This window comes from Aphanomyces invadans, assembly GCF_000520115.1.
Source record: "Aphanomyces invadans strain NJM9701 unplaced genomic scaffold supercont1.11, whole genome shotgun sequence".
NCBI classification, from domain to species: domain Eukaryota; phylum Oomycota; class Saprolegniomycetes; order Saprolegniales; family Verrucalvaceae; genus Aphanomyces; species Aphanomyces invadans.
Window position 1 is genome coordinate 1296167 of NW_008580156.1, and position 15311 is coordinate 1311477.

The 15311-nt window shown below is 56.8% G+C and overlaps 8 protein-coding genes across 12 annotated transcripts; 4 read left to right on the forward strand and 4 right to left on the reverse strand.

The window, feature by feature from the left end:
* Positions 1 to 58: 58 nt before the first annotated feature.
* Positions 59 to 1885, forward strand: H310_06502 (hypothetical protein; the record flags this gene model as incomplete). The annotated part of the gene is made up of 7 exons (XM_008871602.1): positions 59 to 419; positions 466 to 606; positions 668 to 847; positions 896 to 1087; positions 1138 to 1245; positions 1310 to 1621; positions 1695 to 1885. 7 exons carry the CDS (start codon positions 59 to 61, stop codon positions 1883 to 1885), a joined length of 1485 nt encoding a protein of 494 aa, XP_008869824.1.
* A 27-nt stretch (positions 1886 to 1912) lies between these two features.
* On the reverse strand, positions 1913 to 4401 carry H310_06503. 2 transcript variants are annotated; one of them, XM_008871603.1, is made up of 8 exons: positions 4301 to 4401; positions 4201 to 4251; positions 3395 to 4154; positions 3250 to 3351; positions 3155 to 3185; positions 2670 to 3110; positions 2386 to 2601; positions 1913 to 2323 (listed from the first exon to the last, which is right to left on the reverse strand). In XM_008871603.1, the coding sequence occupies exons 1-8, from the start codon at positions 4383 to 4385 to the stop codon at positions 2069 to 2071; spliced, it is 1941 nt and encodes a 646-aa protein (XP_008869825.1). In that variant the 5' UTR covers positions 4386 to 4401; the 3' UTR covers positions 1913 to 2068. The 2 variants fall into 2 exon arrangements, with proteins under 2 accessions (XP_008869825.1, XP_008869826.1); XM_008871604.1 differs by lacking the exon at positions 4201 to 4251.
* Positions 4402 to 5003: 602 nt separating this feature from the next.
* Positions 5004 to 9271, reverse strand: H310_06504 (serine/threonine protein kinase). The gene is made up of 13 exons (XM_008871605.1): positions 8958 to 9271; positions 8812 to 8907; positions 8661 to 8762; positions 8505 to 8609; positions 8358 to 8453; positions 8200 to 8301; positions 8055 to 8156; positions 7904 to 8002; positions 7755 to 7859; positions 7581 to 7682; positions 6999 to 7535; positions 6393 to 6957; positions 5004 to 6346 (listed from the first exon to the last, which is right to left on the reverse strand). The coding sequence occupies exons 1-13, from the start codon at positions 9141 to 9143 to the stop codon at positions 5043 to 5045; spliced, it is 3501 nt and encodes a 1166-aa protein (XP_008869827.1). The 5' UTR covers positions 9144 to 9271; the 3' UTR covers positions 5004 to 5042.
* Positions 9272 to 9313: 42 nt separating this feature from the next.
* On the forward strand, positions 9314 to 10264 carry H310_06505 (hypothetical protein). The gene has a single exon (XM_008871606.1). It carries the CDS (start codon positions 9431 to 9433, stop codon positions 10175 to 10177), a length of 747 nt encoding a protein of 248 aa, XP_008869828.1. The 5' UTR covers positions 9314 to 9430; the 3' UTR covers positions 10178 to 10264.
* A 125-nt stretch (positions 10265 to 10389) lies between these two features.
* H310_06506 (hypothetical protein) lies at positions 10390 to 10863 on the forward strand. The gene is made up of 2 exons (XM_008871607.1): positions 10390 to 10689; positions 10745 to 10863. The coding sequence occupies exons 1-2, from the start codon at positions 10434 to 10436 to the stop codon at positions 10795 to 10797; spliced, it is 309 nt and encodes a 102-aa protein (XP_008869829.1). The 5' UTR covers positions 10390 to 10433; the 3' UTR covers positions 10798 to 10863.
* Positions 10864 to 11143: 280 nt separating this feature from the next.
* Positions 11144 to 11939, forward strand: H310_06507 (hypothetical protein). The gene has a single exon (XM_008871608.1). The coding sequence runs from the start codon at positions 11166 to 11168 to the stop codon at positions 11733 to 11735; it is 570 nt and encodes a 189-aa protein (XP_008869830.1). The 5' UTR covers positions 11144 to 11165; the 3' UTR covers positions 11736 to 11939.
* On the reverse strand, positions 11751 to 13136 carry H310_06508 (HAD phosphatase, family IIIA). 3 transcript variants are annotated; one of them, XM_008871609.1, is made up of 7 exons: positions 13027 to 13136; positions 12858 to 12973; positions 12662 to 12814; positions 12489 to 12597; positions 12378 to 12439; positions 11941 to 12326; positions 11751 to 11890 (listed from the first exon to the last, which is right to left on the reverse strand). In XM_008871609.1, the coding sequence occupies exons 1-6, from the start codon at positions 13115 to 13117 to the stop codon at positions 12222 to 12224; spliced, it is 636 nt and encodes a 211-aa protein (XP_008869831.1). In that variant the 5' UTR covers positions 13118 to 13136; the 3' UTR covers positions 11751 to 11890; positions 11941 to 12221. The 3 variants fall into 3 exon arrangements, with proteins under 3 accessions (XP_008869831.1, XP_008869832.1, XP_008869833.1); XM_008871610.1 differs by lacking the exon at positions 11751 to 11890 and having other exon boundaries at positions 12030 to 12117; positions 12164 to 12326; positions 13027 to 13122; XM_008871611.1 differs by lacking the exons at positions 11751 to 11890; positions 11941 to 12326; positions 12378 to 12439 and having other exon boundaries at positions 12445 to 12597; positions 13027 to 13131.
* Positions 13137 to 13338: 202 nt separating this feature from the next.
* On the reverse strand, positions 13339 to 14884 carry H310_06509. Of its 2 annotated transcripts, none has more exons than XM_008871613.1 (3): positions 14058 to 14884; positions 13846 to 14005; positions 13339 to 13781 (listed from the first exon to the last, which is right to left on the reverse strand). In XM_008871613.1, the coding sequence occupies exons 1-2, from the start codon at positions 14847 to 14849 to the stop codon at positions 13850 to 13852; spliced, it is 948 nt and encodes a 315-aa protein (XP_008869835.1). In that variant the 5' UTR covers positions 14850 to 14884; the 3' UTR covers positions 13339 to 13781; positions 13846 to 13849. The 2 variants fall into 2 exon arrangements, with proteins under 2 accessions (XP_008869835.1, XP_008869834.1); XM_008871612.1 differs by having other exon boundaries at positions 13846 to 14015.
* Between the last annotated feature and the right edge of the window lie 427 nt (positions 14885 to 15311).

Here is a 15311-nt window from a genome sequence, read left to right on the forward strand (position 1 = left end):
CCCATGCCCAACAGAGCAAACAGACGCACCCACGTGGGAACATCTGAAGGCCAGCGAGATGGGCTTCCACGCGCGCGATGGTCACGCCGAAGCAGCAGAACCGAGTTATGCCACTGACGACGTGCACTGTGTAGGCCATGCGAGCGCCATGTTCCTGGGGAAGATTTGGGTTGTCGGTGGGCAAACAGACAAGTACACGACGCGGCAGCTGATTGATACGACCCGGCGGTCCGACGTGTGGACTTCTATCGACGGCAACATGTGGCGTGCTGTCGTTGATGAAGCACCGTTTCCGCGCCGGTTTGGCCACTCGTTGACGGTGTTTCCAGAACCAGCGCTCAAGAATACACCAATTATGGTACTCATGGGCGGCTTCAGTCCCATTCCTGCCAACGACATTTGGTACACTCGCGACGGCCGTACTTCGCTCCCTTCCATCCTGTTCTGGCTAAACCATGGCGTTAGAGACATGGGAAATGGTGACATATGCTGTGCCATGGAGTCCACGAGGCTGGCATTGCGCGTTTGTGTTTAATCAGCGGTTTTGGGTCGCCGGGGGGACTCCATTGAACAACGAAGTGTGGTCCACAGACTCGATCGTGCAAGGTGAGAATGTATGGATGTGATGAAGGCAGCATCGTGGTTGCGTTTGACGTTCGAGTTACAGGCAGTTGGAAGCAAATGGCCACGCCAGAGTGGTCTCCTCGAGCTGCCCATTCGTGTGTGAACCACCAGGTGAAGAACGCGACGGTGGGCGATGCCTCGACACAGGACGTCGTGTTTCTCCTGGCGGGATGGGGCAGAAACAGCGAGCTTATGAACGACGTTTGGAGCTTGGACAAGTCAAGTCTGTCACGTCGACGTGCAAACCAAGTTGATGCTCGTGCGTTTGTAGATTCGTGGACCCAGCAAACGGCGGCCGCTCCGTGGCCTGCCCGTGCTTGGACTGCGGCCATCTCGTTCAATTCGTTGACGCAAGGCGATGCGATTCAAGGCCCCCGGCTATGGATGTTTGGCGGCGGCCGAATTGGCAATGGCGTCCACTCCATGTTCACGTACTCGGACGTGTGGGTGACTCGCGATGGAGGTGCGCAGTACGTTGGCCAACAACAATGTCACCATTTCGTGTGTGGATAGAATCGTGGATCGGGACGAGCTCCGACCGCCTCGGCCAGTCGACGGTCGAGTGGTGTCAGGTCACCATGGGCGATAAAAAGGTGTGCTTTGGCAAGTGGGGCCACTCAGGTGCTTGCTTGATTCGATCCCTTCTGGGGACGTCTTTTCATGCCGACTCGGTGTCGTTGTATAGTTGTCCTGCACCAGCGAAACCTGTCGGCATCGGTAAACGTGTGCGGCACCCAGTGCACGACCAACGACAAAGCGACGGTCCTGAGCGGCACCTTGATCGGCCAGTGCAACTCGTCGATACCACCGCCTGCTGCGACAACAACGTCCCAACTCGTTGGAAACCTGTACCAACTGAGCACGCAAACATCGGATGGATGTGGAACGTGCGCGACCGCTCGGTACTACGACGAGGTCACGGTGCCCGCAGTGTTGTTGATTGCAGGGTCGTCTGGAGATCACAAAGTGTCGGACGTGTTTCGGTCCACCGATTTCTGTACGTCCGAGAGCCATCCATGCATGTCGTGGAGCCGAGGACGATGTCTCATCGGCTGTCTTGCTCGGTGTAGTCCTGTGCGAAATCGACGGCCAAGTGTGTGGCAACCAGGGGTACTGTGGCCGGGGCGGTGTTTGTGTGTGCGACCCTGGCTGGTGCGGAGACTACTGCCAGGACCCACTGCCACCGTCCAAGGCCGCGCGAGTGCCGTCCACGTCGTTCGGCGTCGTGTGGCTCGTCGTGTGGTTGAAAGCGTTGTCATAACCTGGTCAAAGCAACACCAAACCACGATGGAATAATGGTCTGGTCGCATTCACCAGAGCTTTGAATCGGCGTGCCAAACCACGTGCTACCGCTCGAGCATCGCACATCGTCTTGGCACACCTCTGGCATCGAAGGACTGAGATCCTAGCAGTTTGCACCGTTGTCGCGCGGGCTGTAGGCTACCTATACGCTGCGCCACTCGGCCATCCACGGTGTCCGTTCCATGGCATCTCGAGCATGCTGCTTCCACGCTTCAACAATGACCTGGTTGACCTCTGGGACCCAAGGGACGAGGTCCCGCACGATGAGATCCGCTGGAGTGGCCACGAGGTCGTGAGGAGTCGCCAGCTTGACGGCTTCCAATGCTGGCAACACTCTATCCGAGGCATCTTGTACGATTTGTTGGTGCATGCATTCATCCAATTCTTGACGTCGCGCCTGCGTACGATCCGCGATCATCACCCTGACAATGTAGACAGCAGCCTCCTCCATGGTGATACCTCTTGCACGAAGCCATCCAATGAATCGAGCGTGATCGCGCAACTCGGAAACGCCCGACGCCAAGCTGAAAAGAGCGCCTCCGACTCGGCATTTGCGAGATCTGTCCGGCACTTGATGCCCACGGCGTCCAAGTTTTGCGCCACGGTCGCGTCGTCTTGCACCACTCGCAATACTTCGTCGTCCACCAAGGTACAGCCGCCGACGCGATTCCATAGCTGGAACGGGTGTCAAGCAGCATTCGTCTCGAATTTCAGTAGTGCGCACAAGTGGGCATCGCGCATACCTGGAGACATGTCCATGGCTGCTGGTCGTGGACGTCAGCGCCACCTTCCGCCGAGACAATGCCGCTCCTTGCTGCGTCCAACTGGCGCACCACACGTGCTTTGCCGCATGCATCGCACACGACAGTGAGAACGTCATCCATGTCGTTCTCGCAGTTGGTTGAACTGGAACGTCTTCCACCATCTCGAGCGGCGTGGACGGGATGCGACAGAGTCGTAGAAAGCGCGCTCTCGTCGCGAGTGGAATTGGCTGCGAGTTGAAGTCGAGCCATGGCTGCGCGAGCCACGGCATTTCGCATCACACGGGGGTCGATGACGTTCTCGGCGATTATCTTGCCTTCCCCGTTGTCTGGAGAGGCCGTTGTCAAGTCGATAGGCAATGCTGGCACGGGTTCCATCGCTGGGGCCGGGTCCTCCCGCCGCCATCTGCCGCCGCCCGTCGCCTGCCAATAACATGAACATTGAGATGGCAACATGCGACTTGTACCTGGGCTTCTAATGCCTTTGCAGAGAGCACTCTATCACGTACACAGGTACCATGCATCAAATTGTGCATCTCGCCAAGGTCATGGTGTTGCCCACCGCGTCCGTGTATCCAAGAACGCCCAATCTTCCTCTGGCAGCAGAGTTTGGAGGCCCAGGCCGACGTCACCATTGTAAAGTCGGGCCAAACTCCAAAAGACCCTGCAGTTCGGTCAGTCTATGCATGCACAGAGGGGGCCGTTACCGTGGCGATACTTGCGCCATGTTGAACGGCTTGAGCATTTCCTTCTCACCGCCGCCCGCAAGCACCACGTACTTGAGCGCGGTGCGGAGTTCAGTCGGTTGTAGGCAGTCGACGTCCTCCTCTTTCCAAGTTCGCACGCCGGCGAGAAATCGAACGCGCATCCGTCCGTGCGACAGGACTTGGATCGAAAATTTGTTCGACCATGCGGCGCTCAATCGCGCGTTGGCGAGTGTCATGTCGTATTGGTGGACCACTGCTTGCTTGGTGGCCTTGCGTAGGAATTTGTCCCGTGTGGAGTGACCGCTCCCACTGACCGCATCCACGAGCGTCGTTTCAACGTCGGCCTTGCTGCCCAAATGGATGGCAGCAATCTTGCGACGGCGTTTTCCAGAGGTCGAATCAACGCTGCTACCTCCGATGGACACCGGTGGCGACGACGCAGGAACGTCGGTGGAGCTGTGGTTGAGCGCAATACCAGTCCCATGAAACCTTTTACGATTCGGAACGGAAATGACGGCGGCCTTCTTGGACGTTGGTTGCGCTGGTTCGGCAGACGAAGGTGTCATGTTTGGCTCTGATGCACAAGTCCCGAGCTTGACCCCGACGCCGGCGAAAGTTCGTTTGCTTTTTGTCTGGCGACGAGGTCGCGTGGACGTCGGCGCCAAGTGCTCCAGGACCACGGTGTCTGACGAGTGAAAGATGGACCGGATAGGCTCGTCAGCAGCTGCTTCAATTTGTTTTGGTGGGAAGCCCCCGCGATCTACGAGCGAATCGTTCACACAACGTGAGGAACATGGAAGTCCTACATGTGTACGCTGACGGCGGGCCGCGCAGTGAAGCTGCAGCGAGAGCCTTCTCTGCGCACAGCAGTCATTCACACGGGACACTATTTCACGGCGCGCATACCTTGGAACTCTAGAAAGCTGCATGCCGGATCGACTTCAAGCACCGCCGCGCCGCCTGCCGTCGACCGAATGCGGATGCGATACATCTTTCTTGTTGGTTAATCCGATCAAAATATGCATATATGATATTTTGCAGGCCGAATATATCGACCAATCCACCTTTCATAGCCAATTTGTTCTGCGGTGCATGGGAAGGCTCTCGATGGTCCATGCGAAGTCGCGAGGCTCGCGACGACGGGCTTTCTGTCGTGTCGCCCGTGGTAGCTCGATCCAGTTGCGATTACCCGCGGGAGCATCCGACGTCCGATTCAGCCCAGCTTTGTCACCTCCTTGTCGTGGTTTTGCAACCCACGAACTCAACGATGAAACGGAGTGCACGTCATGGGCGCGGTGGCGCCAGTGGCCAGGGCTGGCCAGTCGCAGTCCTCATGGCCTATTGAAGCACACAACTCCAGGCAATACATGGACAGCGATGCCAGTCCAAGGCACTCGACCGCCCAGCCGCCTTGTCTTTCCGTCCACCATCCTGTTGCACAACCGCAAAAGAAGGCAGCCGGACGTCGGACGGTCCCATATATATATATATATATATTCTCCAAGGAATCGTTTGTGGTTCACATCCCGGCGCACCACACGAGCTTCGTAGCGACCAGCTCCCTACCGACGATGTAGTGCGATGACGAATGCGTCGGGTCCGTCCGCTCGATGACCCTCCGATAGCCCAACGAGTCTTTTTCACAGAATCACACGCTATCTACACACGTCGGAGTCGTCGACGGCTCCTTGGTCCAGACAACGCGACCGTCCGCCAACAGCTTGCGCGACAACCCGGCGAACGTCCTGTCCACGTCGTGTTGGGCGAAAAATTGCTCGAGCTCGTGTGCCCTCACATCGAGCTTGTTTGCATTGTTGACGGTACCATCGCTGCTTGCTGTAGCAACTTCAAATGGCCCCAGCGGCGTCGTGAGCAACGGAAGAATGCTCTGCAACGTCGACTCAAGTTCACGCGGCACGGACTTGTCGACGGCGACTCCAAGGCTGCTGTCCACCAGAGACAAGACGAAGCTCACTCCGTGGCATTTCTGTAGAAGTGCCAATGCGCCTTGGACACACGGCAACGCCGCCGCGATGAACATCGAGTTGATCGGAACGTGGATGGGGTACACGCCGTTCGGGTCGTCTCGCACGACGTCGCCCGTCATTTCATCGACCAAGTACAAGTCGAGACCATCGGCGGCAAACGCATTCGCCAAAACAGCGCGCGCCGACTCGTCCGAGCTGCTGGACGTGTCAGCGATGGCGGCTCCGAACTGAAAGAGGTGGCCGAGAAAGGCGATGGTCGAGTTCACGTCAGCGGGACTCTTCGTCGACGCGTCAGAGCCAACTGGAGGTAGCAAGACGAACGACGTTGGCACCGACACCCCCGACACGTCGAACACGGCCCGCACGATGGATTCCTGGGCCTCTCGCACCCGGTCGCGGACGTTGGCGGCGATCGTGGTTTCCTGCAAGGTGGCTGTCAACTCGACAAACGTTTGATTCAAATCGTGCTGGCTTTGCTCCAGCAGCACGATTTGGTTCACTAGAGCGGACGTGGCCACTTCTCCGGAAAAGTACGCGTGCGACAGCACGCGGTCGAGATTCCACCGAGCATTGGGATCGACGATGAGGAGGCGGGACGCGAGGTCGAGCGCGATCGGGTCGGCGATGTTGGCCCGCAGACGCTGGGACAGCAACTCGTCCGTCCAAGATGCCGCAGCGAGCATGCGATCGGACACTACGTCTTGGTTGACGTCGGTGGGGTTGAGCTCGACTCCGCTCCACATTTGGTACATCATGCACCCGAGCGCCCACACGTCGAGCGCCTCGGCGGCGTCAACGAGGTCGTACGGCAGCGCCCCGTCTTGACTTTCGAATTCCGGACGGAACGACTTGACGACGACATTCTCGCGTGGTTTGACCTTGCGCCATTCGTCTGCGTCGACGCCGCGCCAGTACTGCGCCACCTGGTCCGCTTCGTCGGCGTTTCGGAGCACGTAAAACATCTCTACACGAGTTGATGACAACGCTCGATGCCACACCGCCGCTAGTACCTGGTGGCAGGTTGCCGGAGCTGAATTTCATCCCGACAGGATGTCCGATCCTGACGGCCGCGTCCAGATCGATCAGTTTGAGTTGGTTGTGAACACGGAGCACGTTGAGCTTCTTGACGTCGCCGTGGACGAGCCCGTGGTCGTGGAGATGGCGGAGCGCGGTCGTCACGTCAAAGAGCATGCTTCGCACGAGTTTATCGCTCGGTCGTTCCTTTTGGAAAATGTCCTCCAAACTCCGATCGGCGGCCGGCATCACAACGACATGAGGATACACGGCCATGTCGAGCGCGTCGTCGTGGAGTTTCAATCGTCCAACGTGCGTTGCGAACGTCGTGGCGTCTAGCGACGGCAGCAGCGCCAGCACACACGTCGGGTCGAGTCCCCGCCGCGCGCGGACTTCGCGATCGTACTCGTCTTTGTGGCGCATGAATTTCATCGCGACCTTCAATTTTCCGCCAAAGTACTGCCCGCAGTACCGCAGGAACTCCTCCGCCGACATTTCCCGGTTGCCGTCCTTGTCCCAGAGCTCAAATTCCTTCTTCCACGAGTCCGCCTCGCGCTCAAACTACGTCGGTCGTCAAGCACGCTGTGCCGACGACTCGGTACCTTCATGTGGGTCGCGTTGCGATCCGTGGACAAGCGCCCTAGCGTCTGGCTGCATGCGACGAACCCGTCCTCGGTCAGTTGTCCGTTGTCTTCGGCGAACTCGTCAAACACTTGCATGCAAATCCCGTGGTCGTATGCATGCACGACCACCGCCGTCGCGCTCACGTGAATCGGTGGCCCGTCAAAGATATCGTACCGTCCACAAAAGTGGATCACGCCCTTCAAAAACTCCCGCGTCGTCGCGTCAGTCGTGTGCAGCGCGTCGCGGCCGTGCTCGTCCTTGGCATATGCCAACTCTTTGATCAACTCGGCGTTGTCCACGACCGATGCAAACGTGTGCAACGACCGAATCGTGTCGATACGGACGGATGGCGGCACAGCGACACTCGAATCGAGGAACTTGGACCACGAATACGAGTGGCTCTCGTTTGATCGGAGCACGCCGTTTGCAACGTGGACCGGCAGGTCGCGGAGAAGGAGGGCCCGTGCCGACACCACCGACAACCACGGCGCCAAGTACTCGAGGAGCAACGCGTTCTTGGAATCGAGTCAGGCACAAGAGGCCGTCGATGCAAGGCGTACCTCGTACACCAACGGAATGTCGCCAACGTCGTGATGGACAAACCGCTCCGCAATGTAGTAGCGTTTCAATTTCATGGCGTATTCAAACCCGGTCAAGCCGTACTAGTCGACGGCACACACACAAACATGGATGGCTGTGAGCGATCACAATCGCATCCAACGGAATGGACGTACGTCGTCGCGCCGATCGGCTCGAAGGCAAGGCGCGCCGTCCAGCAAGGCATCGACAACGTCCAAGTGATCGTGCTTGATGGCCGCATGCAGCGGCGTCGTGCCGTCCTGTTCCGAACGAGTCGGTGCAAATTGCAACTACCGAGTCACACCTTGAACAAATTTACGTTGATGTCGGGCTTGGTTAACATCATGCGAACGACGGTGGCTTGTCCTTTGATGCAGGGAGCCATCAATGGTTCGCATCCAGTCTACGCATGACAGAGTTCTTGAGCCCGTTGAGCACATCGCTCTAGATGGTACACGCGAGCCAAAGTTGACGTTGATGTGGGGCCATGCCAATAGCATGCAAGCCACTTCGGGGAAGCCTTCGCTGCATGCGTGATAGAGCACTGTGTTGCCAGCCTAGTCGTCGGTCAGGCGGGAACAAAAGCGGGCGCGCACGTACTCGGTTCTCAAAGTTCACGTCGATGTCCGGTTGCGCCAGGAGCACTTGCATGACGTCGGTCAGGCCTCTCCACGCTGCATGGTTTACAACCGCATTGCCCGACTAGACGAGGACGCGTGTGCGCGTGTGGGCATCCAAAACTTCGGCATATTCCTCACCGTGTTTCGTTTGTTGATCGAGTGAATCTCGGGGCGGGCAAGGAGCATGCGCAAAATCGCCGCGTTGGCGGCAAACATGAGCGCCGTCTCCTCGCTCTACACGCTCGACAAGTGAGCTACAAAGCAACGCGTGCGTAAAGTCGTTGCCTCGTTCTCCAAGTTCACGTTGATGTCTTTGTGCTGGAGAAGCGCAGCGACAACGTCGGTGTGGCCATTGTCACAGGCGTACATGAGCGCGGTACGGCTATAGTGCTACATATCGACGGAGCTGCACGTCTGCGCGAAACGAAGGAAGAACGATACCCTGGACAGCTCGTTCACTTGTACGTGGACATGCTTGAGGAGGAGGTCGACGACTCCGACGTTGCCGCATTTACTCGCCACGATCAACGGGGTCTCTCCCAGCTAGCCACGATGTCGACATGGATCGTATTCATCGAGCCACGACAAGTACCTCATTCACAACACTGAGAAGCACGTTTCGGTGGGCCAGGAGCAACTTGGCCATGTCGGCTCGCCCGAGACGCGCCACGAGGAGGAGCGCCGTGGTCTACCAAGGCCATGACGCGACGAAAGCATGCCACGACGTATAGCATCCACCTCTGAACAATCGTCTGGGTCAAACTCGACGGCGTTCACGTCGCACGTGGGGTCGCGAAGCATGGCCGCGACATGCTGGACGTCTCCTGACCGCACGGCATCCACGAGCGAATCGTCTTTGTTGTACACGGTGGGGTGGTCGGCTGCGTTGCCGCGTTGCCGCGGGTAGCCTCGGTAGAATGGCATGGCAGGTGGTCAGGTCGCGTCGGGTGGAAGTGTGCGGGGGGGATAAGTCGTTGTCCCCAGACCAAATACTCGCGATGTACGACGCAATGCGCCACCCGACAAGGTTGGCACCCAAACGCCGATCCATACAAAATCTCGAGGACGCCCAAGTGGCACCTGGCCAGTGGCACGATCACCGTACCGTGTAAGGTTACTCAAACTCAGGTTGCCGTTGTTGGCCGGCAATTGCGATCGCCAGACGCCGCTCGCTGGCGGCCTCGGAACAGCTGCACCAGCTACACGACAGGATGGCTGGTGACGACAACGCGGTGTGGCTGATCCGCGGCGGGCCGACAAAAGTCCATCCGTTGACAAGTCGGCAGCAAGACAGCGATGCACGACCCGACCGCAACAGCCCCGAAGGCATCGTATATGCGGCATGTGTGCTTGTCAAATTCCACTTGCCACGACACGTGGTCCATGCCATCTTGGACATGGCCGGGTTTTGGGTCGAGTTCTACGAAGAAACGAACGAGTACGTGGACGGGGATGCTCCGCTGGAGCACGAGTACTTGCACGTGACCGTCCCTGGCTACATGGGCCACGACGCCCTTGAACTGCGTCGGTGTGTCGGCATGTCGATCGAATGCATCTCGCACGACCAGGGTTGGGCCGACTCGCCAGATTTGAACGGAACGTATCGCGGCGTGTACTCATGGTGCGAACTCGATGTTTGGAACGAAGCTCAAGACAAACAGGTCCTGCCCAAGTGGGAAGTCAGCTACAACGTCCGTGGCCGGTCCGACTTTCGGCACCACTTGCGCATTGAACGCGAGAACCGCACGATCCTCGACCTCATGGAGACGCCGTACAACGTCGTGCGATTCTACCTGCGAGCGCAGTACGGAGGCTGGAAAAACGTGGCGAAGTATGCACGGATTGCCCTCCACTTTTCCGTGAATCTCAAGCCGAATCTTGACATCGACAAGATCATGCGAGACCTCGACCGAGAGTTTGGCGACGACTGGTGGGGGGCCCAAGTCCCGGCGCCGTAGCACGAGCATGTTCGTCACGAACAACAAAGGGTTCTTGTCCCACACTTTCTGTCCTTATTGTGATCACATCTCGACTGCTTCTACCTCGCTCTGCCTTCGCCAACTGCAAAGCAGCATGGCCAACCGCAACCATGATAGCCTGAGGCCAAAGGTTACGTTGGTGACGGCACCAAGGAAGAGAGGAGCATTCGGATACCGCATCGTTCGATATCCGGATAGCTATTTCGTGTGCGCCACCGCAATTGGCACTCGGACGATGTCTGCCCGCGCGCGCCATGCGCTACGATCGAAGCGAGAATCATCGCTAATGATCGGCGGTCTTGTCCTCTTGGCAGGACTTGGAATGTACTCGCTGCCGTACGTGATTGTCAAGGGAAAGCAAGGCCAGAACACATTGTCCAAGGAAGGACCGTTGTCCGTGACTGAAGTGCGACGAGGAGCGTTTCTGAACTCGGGCTCGAAGGATATCGGCCCCGATCCCGACTGGAACTTTGAAACAAACTCGTACCAAGGTACATGTTGATGCCATGTAGGCCATTCCTTCCGCCTCGACTAACGCCGTTCTAGGACGCCGCACAGCCTACCCGCAGCGACCACAACCTCCTCAGGAAACTTCATAGCTCACTTGAGACTCCACGTCACCGTCCCGCATTCTAAACATTCCAATTTGAGTCAGAATTCTCGCTCGTTCGCGTGTTTGATGTGTATATGCCACAGAAATCTGGCTGCCAACGCGCCACTCTGAGGTCGCTAGGTCTTCGCCAGCACACCAGCAGTCAGCACTGGTTGCTCCACCGTAGCAAGAATTCCATCGCATGCATCGAGTCCATGCTGCATGTAGCCGTACATCGAACAACAGTTTCACCGCCAACCTCTCGTCCCAGCTTCTTGTGCAGACTCTGTCGTCTTCGACATGCGACCAAAATGGAACAACTAGGCGAAACAAATACGTGCCTGCACTTTCATTTCCATTTTCACCTTAACTACGATGCGACCTGCCCTCGTGACGTTTGCCATCTCGACGCTGTGCTTTGTCCACAGCTGTACGAACGTGAGCGTCGAAGGCGATGCGACGTACTGCGTCGAGGGTCCCATTTGTGGTGATGAAGGGGATGCTTGCCCCAAAGCAGGCGATGTAGCGGCGGCGGATTGTGTGCCCAACATCAAGAGTTTCGTCTCAAACGGCCAGTGCGTGGCCCCTGTCACGGCCACGTGCCAACGAATCCAGTCTGGCGCTCGTGGTTGCGTGTTCTCGGCGGCATCTCCGTCCACGACCCCCACCGTGACCTCGCTGCTCACAGTCCCTGTCCCGCTCACAACGGCCTCCGCCTTGCCGAATATGAGTGACCCAAATCCAGTCACGGCGCCCGTCAACATGACCAACTCGACCGATGCCACAATCACGTTTCCGCCAGAACCCACGACCGCAGGCTCCCAGTGCGCCGAGAAGTGGAGCCAATGCAACGGCCAAAATTGGCCCTTTGGCGTGTGCTGCAACGACCCGGGCTGGCAATGCGTCAAGCACTCGGACGTGTACTCGCAATGCCTGCCAAACTAGAGTGCCGCGACCAACTTAACAAAACACGTTGTCGATTCGTCATCAGTCCGTTATGGAGCCAAAGTGGATCAGCTCATGGCGGCCAAATCGCCCGACGAAAGCAACGCTGATGATGTACAGTCGTCAGCAGGTTCCACTTGGACGTCGTGGCCATGCTATGGATTCGATGGATCAAAATCATACAACACGAACAGGTCATTTCAACCGTGGAGACTCGGCGAAACGTGCTCGTCGACCAGGAGCATCCAGGGTAAGATGGGAGATGGCGGTGCTGGCGTGCGCATGCGCGGGCGCTGCAGATGAACAAAGAATTCACTCGGTCGGACGTGATGGCATGTGCCTTCTCCGCTCGAACGCATATGTTGCAGATTTATCGAGCAACCTATCGAGCCTGCATGCACTAAAGGACGGACCTCACGTCAACTTACCACCAAACGAATCGGTTGATCGAAATCGCGCGTGTGCATTGACACCAACTGCGCAAAGCTACTGTGACGTCGAGATGACCGAGGGGTCGAAGCGAGGATGGACTGGCGCTTCGATGCCTCGACTGCGCAGGCGCTGGAGAATCGCGCTTTCAATCGCTTGCATCTGCCATCAAATGCACGTTATGACATGGTCGAAACAAGATGGACAGAGTACTAGTGCGTTGAGCGAAGACTCGTGGGCGACCGAAAGCTGTTCCGTGCGAATCGTGAGCATGCCTGAACGCGATGTGACGATGACAATGCTCATGAAATGGATGAGCTCAACCATTGGAATTGCCAAAGAGGACGTCGGTGGAGTATCGATCGCCGATCATAATGAGCTCGTCTGGCCGTACTTGCAGCGCTTGCTGCATTTCGTCGATGCCGCGAGGTTTCTAGGATGGCTCACCTGAGATCCAGTCGTTCCATCCATCGATGTAAGAAGAGCATGGCAAGCACCTTTACTCCATGGCGTAGGACGTTGACTTTGAGCTCGCTCTCGACGCGAGTAGCCCCGTCAAAGTTTGGCAAATCGTCGCTCGACCCCGCCGAATTGGAGAAGACAACGACACGATCCATACCAAAGATGCGCTGGGAGTTGCGCAGTGCATCCTGTCGACAAGATCAGAGTTTACAGCAATGCTGCTAGACGTACTTGAATATGCGGAACGATTTCGTAAGCGTGCGGCACCGTGAGGGTATTGTCCTTGTCGAACACGATGCCCTTGAACCCCATCGCGTGGAGCTGAGCAAACGGAATATCGTTCAAATCTACATTTGGCACGGAGTCGTGTGATGTGCGCTTCATGCGAGATCGATCGTACCCTTCACGGACAGATGCGGCACGAGCAACTTGGGCGACCGCGTCACCGCGTGGATGAACGAACTCACGCCATGCAAGTTGATCCCTTTCATCACCCCGGTTGTTCAAAATGCATGTCCGGAAAACGATGACAATATCCGGATACACGTAACTTGCAACCGCTGTGGGCTTGCGGTGCGGACGGCGCGAAACGCGCACTGCATCGTGGCAAAAGCTAGCATGGCGGTGCCGTTCAGTTGTAGATGCCTTCGTCATGCGAGACCTGAACATAGCTGCGTTGAAAAATCCGATTGAGAGTCGTTCTCAACAATTCTCAAGGCTCCACATTGGACGGCATCACGACAGATCGAGTCTTTGTTAGTGGAATTCCCGCGACCGTGTCAGGAAGACGGAGGTTTGCCAGACGAATGTTGCCCCATACGTCGTGTCCGTCCAAGCTACGACAAAGGTCCGGCCAAAACACGGGAACGTCATGCAGACTCGTGGGCGTGACTCTCTGGTGCATACGCCACACTTCGAAGGTATTCCCGCAGCCACCGCTCAGCGTTGGCGACGGATTTCCTTGTCCACTCCACATAATGCGCTTGAAACGCGGCCCACTTGTCCGAGTCGGACATGGTCGACGTCCCGTCCAGGCCAATGCGTGCCGCGTCCACATTCAACGCGACAAGACGTCCTCGTTGGTCGCGAGCTTGACAACATATAAAGTAGTTTTGGTACAGCAGCACATTCGGCTCGAGTTCGGTCACGACAATCCTGCAAAATATGAAACATAGCACTCAGGAACCATCGTGGACAGGACAAAGAATGCCTCGCGCACCATGCTAACGCGTCGCGAGAGTACCCTGTGATGGGGTATTTGTCGTCGCCAGCAATGTTGCATCCAACGAACGTCGCTCGCCGTCGCTGGGTGTGCAGCCGCCGCAGAAAGTGAATCGGGTTGGACGGGTCTGTCCAATGCCGGCTATACCGGCCGTACCCTTGCATGAACTAACACAGTTGAGATTTGTTCAGAACAGGGAAAAATGCTACCTGTGTGTCGAGATCTTCTTTTTCGATGAATGGGACGGTGTGCTTATCTCGCAAATAGAGCTTGGCCAGGCCTTCTACGACGTCGGGCATGGATCCGTGCAAGATGAGTTGGTGCCGATGCGATGCAATGTAACCAACGCCGTCGTTGGGATCTGGAGCGTGGAAGCGTACATCGAGGAAAGAAGGGTCGTTTGGCGGGAATGCGCACTGGTCGAGAATGCTCGCCGTTTGGTGTAGCATATGATTCGTGATCCATTCGAAGCCGTGCTGCCGTGATGGTTCAGGCAGGACAAGATGTGTATTCCGCCAGGTCGTGGTATTAGCGCGGGGAAAGGCCTGGATGGCACTGTGGTGGTTACGCCACACCGTCATCGCTACAATCAAGACCCTGTTGTCTTCGACGAACCTCGTGAGGTCCTCGTGCAGGGTGATGCTGTCGTCAGCTGCTTCTTTCAACGCGTTGGCAACTTCATGCCACGGAAGACGACGACCACTGCGCAGTGGTTTGTCTCGTTCTTGCTGCTGTGACAAGAATGTCGCTAGCTTGGCTTCTAACGTGTTGACCTTCTCTGTGAGAAACTCGGCTTCGAGCACCATCGCTCGACGATACTCGCGAATCCGATCGCGGTGGAGCTTTTTTCGGAGCATGGACGACTGATCCATGTGCATTGCTGACGATTGCTGCATGTTGTCGTACTTCATCTCTCTTGCCGACGTCTTCCGCAAGTCAGCCACAACAGAGTTGCCGTCGTTCGCCTCCTGGAATGCCCATTGCCGCTTCTTCCGCCCCATGATGGAAATCACGTGGACCGTGGTGTCCAGTGCGCAAGTTGCATTGCTGGTCCAAATCTCCTGTACGAGTAACTTGCACCATTACCATGAATAAAATCACTTTATCTTCGTATCAAAAGTATCCCTTCTAAAACAAAATTTGAGCCATCGCGCTGGAGGTACTTAAATAGAGAACTTTGCACGGCGACAGCGCTACACCTACTACTCCGGAGAAAATGGCGCTCTCTCTGTATACACCACTACGTGCAACCAGAGTGCATACTAGTGGCTGAATAGTGTGGATACGAATGTCCGATTTAGTGTGACACACACTATATAATAGAAGGTGCGTTTGCCAGCATACAGGGAACGACGGAAATCCTTCCCCCGTGGTACTAGTGCAATATCTTGATATTTGTAAACGGTAATATTATTTCGACGTTGGGTTTTGCTGGAAATTTTATTGCATTGTATATTTTCAGC

Bases quoted from the DNA above. Each gene is read 5' to 3' on its own strand.
- H310_06503 (XM_008871603.1), bottom strand. From the start codon at position 4,385: ATGTATCGCATCCGCATTCGGTCGACGGCAGGCGGCGCGGCGGTGCTT. The intron at 3,186-3,249 runs GTGGGCAACACC...TGTACGTGATAG, and splicing joins TTCTTGGATACACGGACGCG to AGTGCTCTCTGCAAAGGCAT. The intron at 3,111-3,154 runs GTACAAGTCGCA...TGTTATTGGCAG, and splicing joins CAAAGGCATTAGAAGCCCAG to GCGACGGGCGGCGGCAGATG.
- H310_06504 (XM_008871605.1), bottom strand. From the start codon at position 9,143: ATGCCATTCTACCGAGGCTACCCGCGGCAACGCGGCAACGCAGCCGAC. The intron at 8,908-8,957 runs GTGGATGCTATA...TGGCCTTGGTAG, and splicing joins ACCCAGACGATTGTTCAGAG to ACCACGGCGCTCCTCCTCGT. The intron at 8,003-8,054 runs GTACCATCTAGA...TGTCATGCGTAG, and splicing joins ACGTCAACTTTGGCTCGCGT to ACTGGATGCGAACCATTGAT.
- H310_06505 (XM_008871606.1), top strand. From the start codon at position 9,431: ATGGCTGGTGACGACAACGCGGTGTGGCTGATCCGCGGCGGGCCGACA.
- H310_06506 (XM_008871607.1), top strand. From the start codon at position 10,434: ATGTCTGCCCGCGCGCGCCATGCGCTACGATCGAAGCGAGAATCATCG. The intron at 10,690-10,744 runs GTACATGTTGAT...ACGCCGTTCTAG, and splicing joins TGAAACAAACTCGTACCAAG to GACGCCGCACAGCCTACCCG.
- H310_06507 (XM_008871608.1), top strand. From the start codon at position 11,166: ATGCGACCTGCCCTCGTGACGTTTGCCATCTCGACGCTGTGCTTTGTC.
- H310_06508 (XM_008871609.1), bottom strand. From the start codon at position 13,117: ATGAAAGGGATCAACTTGCATGGCGTGAGTTCGTTCATCCACGCGGTG. The intron at 12,598-12,661 runs GTGCTTGCCATG...GAGCCATCCTAG, and splicing joins TCCTACGCCATGGAGTAAAG to AAACCTCGCGGCATCGACGA. The intron at 12,440-12,488 runs GTTGAGCTCATC...CATCGCGTTCAG, and splicing joins CCTCTTTGGCAATTCCAATG to GCATGCTCACGATTCGCACG.
- H310_06509 (XM_008871612.1), bottom strand. From the start codon at position 14,849: ATGGGGCGGAAGAAGCGGCAATGGGCATTCCAGGAGGCGAACGACGGC. The intron at 14,016-14,057 runs GTAGCATTTTTC...CAACTGTGTTAG, and splicing joins AAGAAGATCTCGACACACAG to TTCATGCAAGGGTACGGCCG. The intron at 13,782-13,845 runs GTGCGCGAGGCA...CATATTTTGCAG, and splicing joins TCTCGCGACGCGTTAGCATG to GATTGTCGTGACCGAACTCG.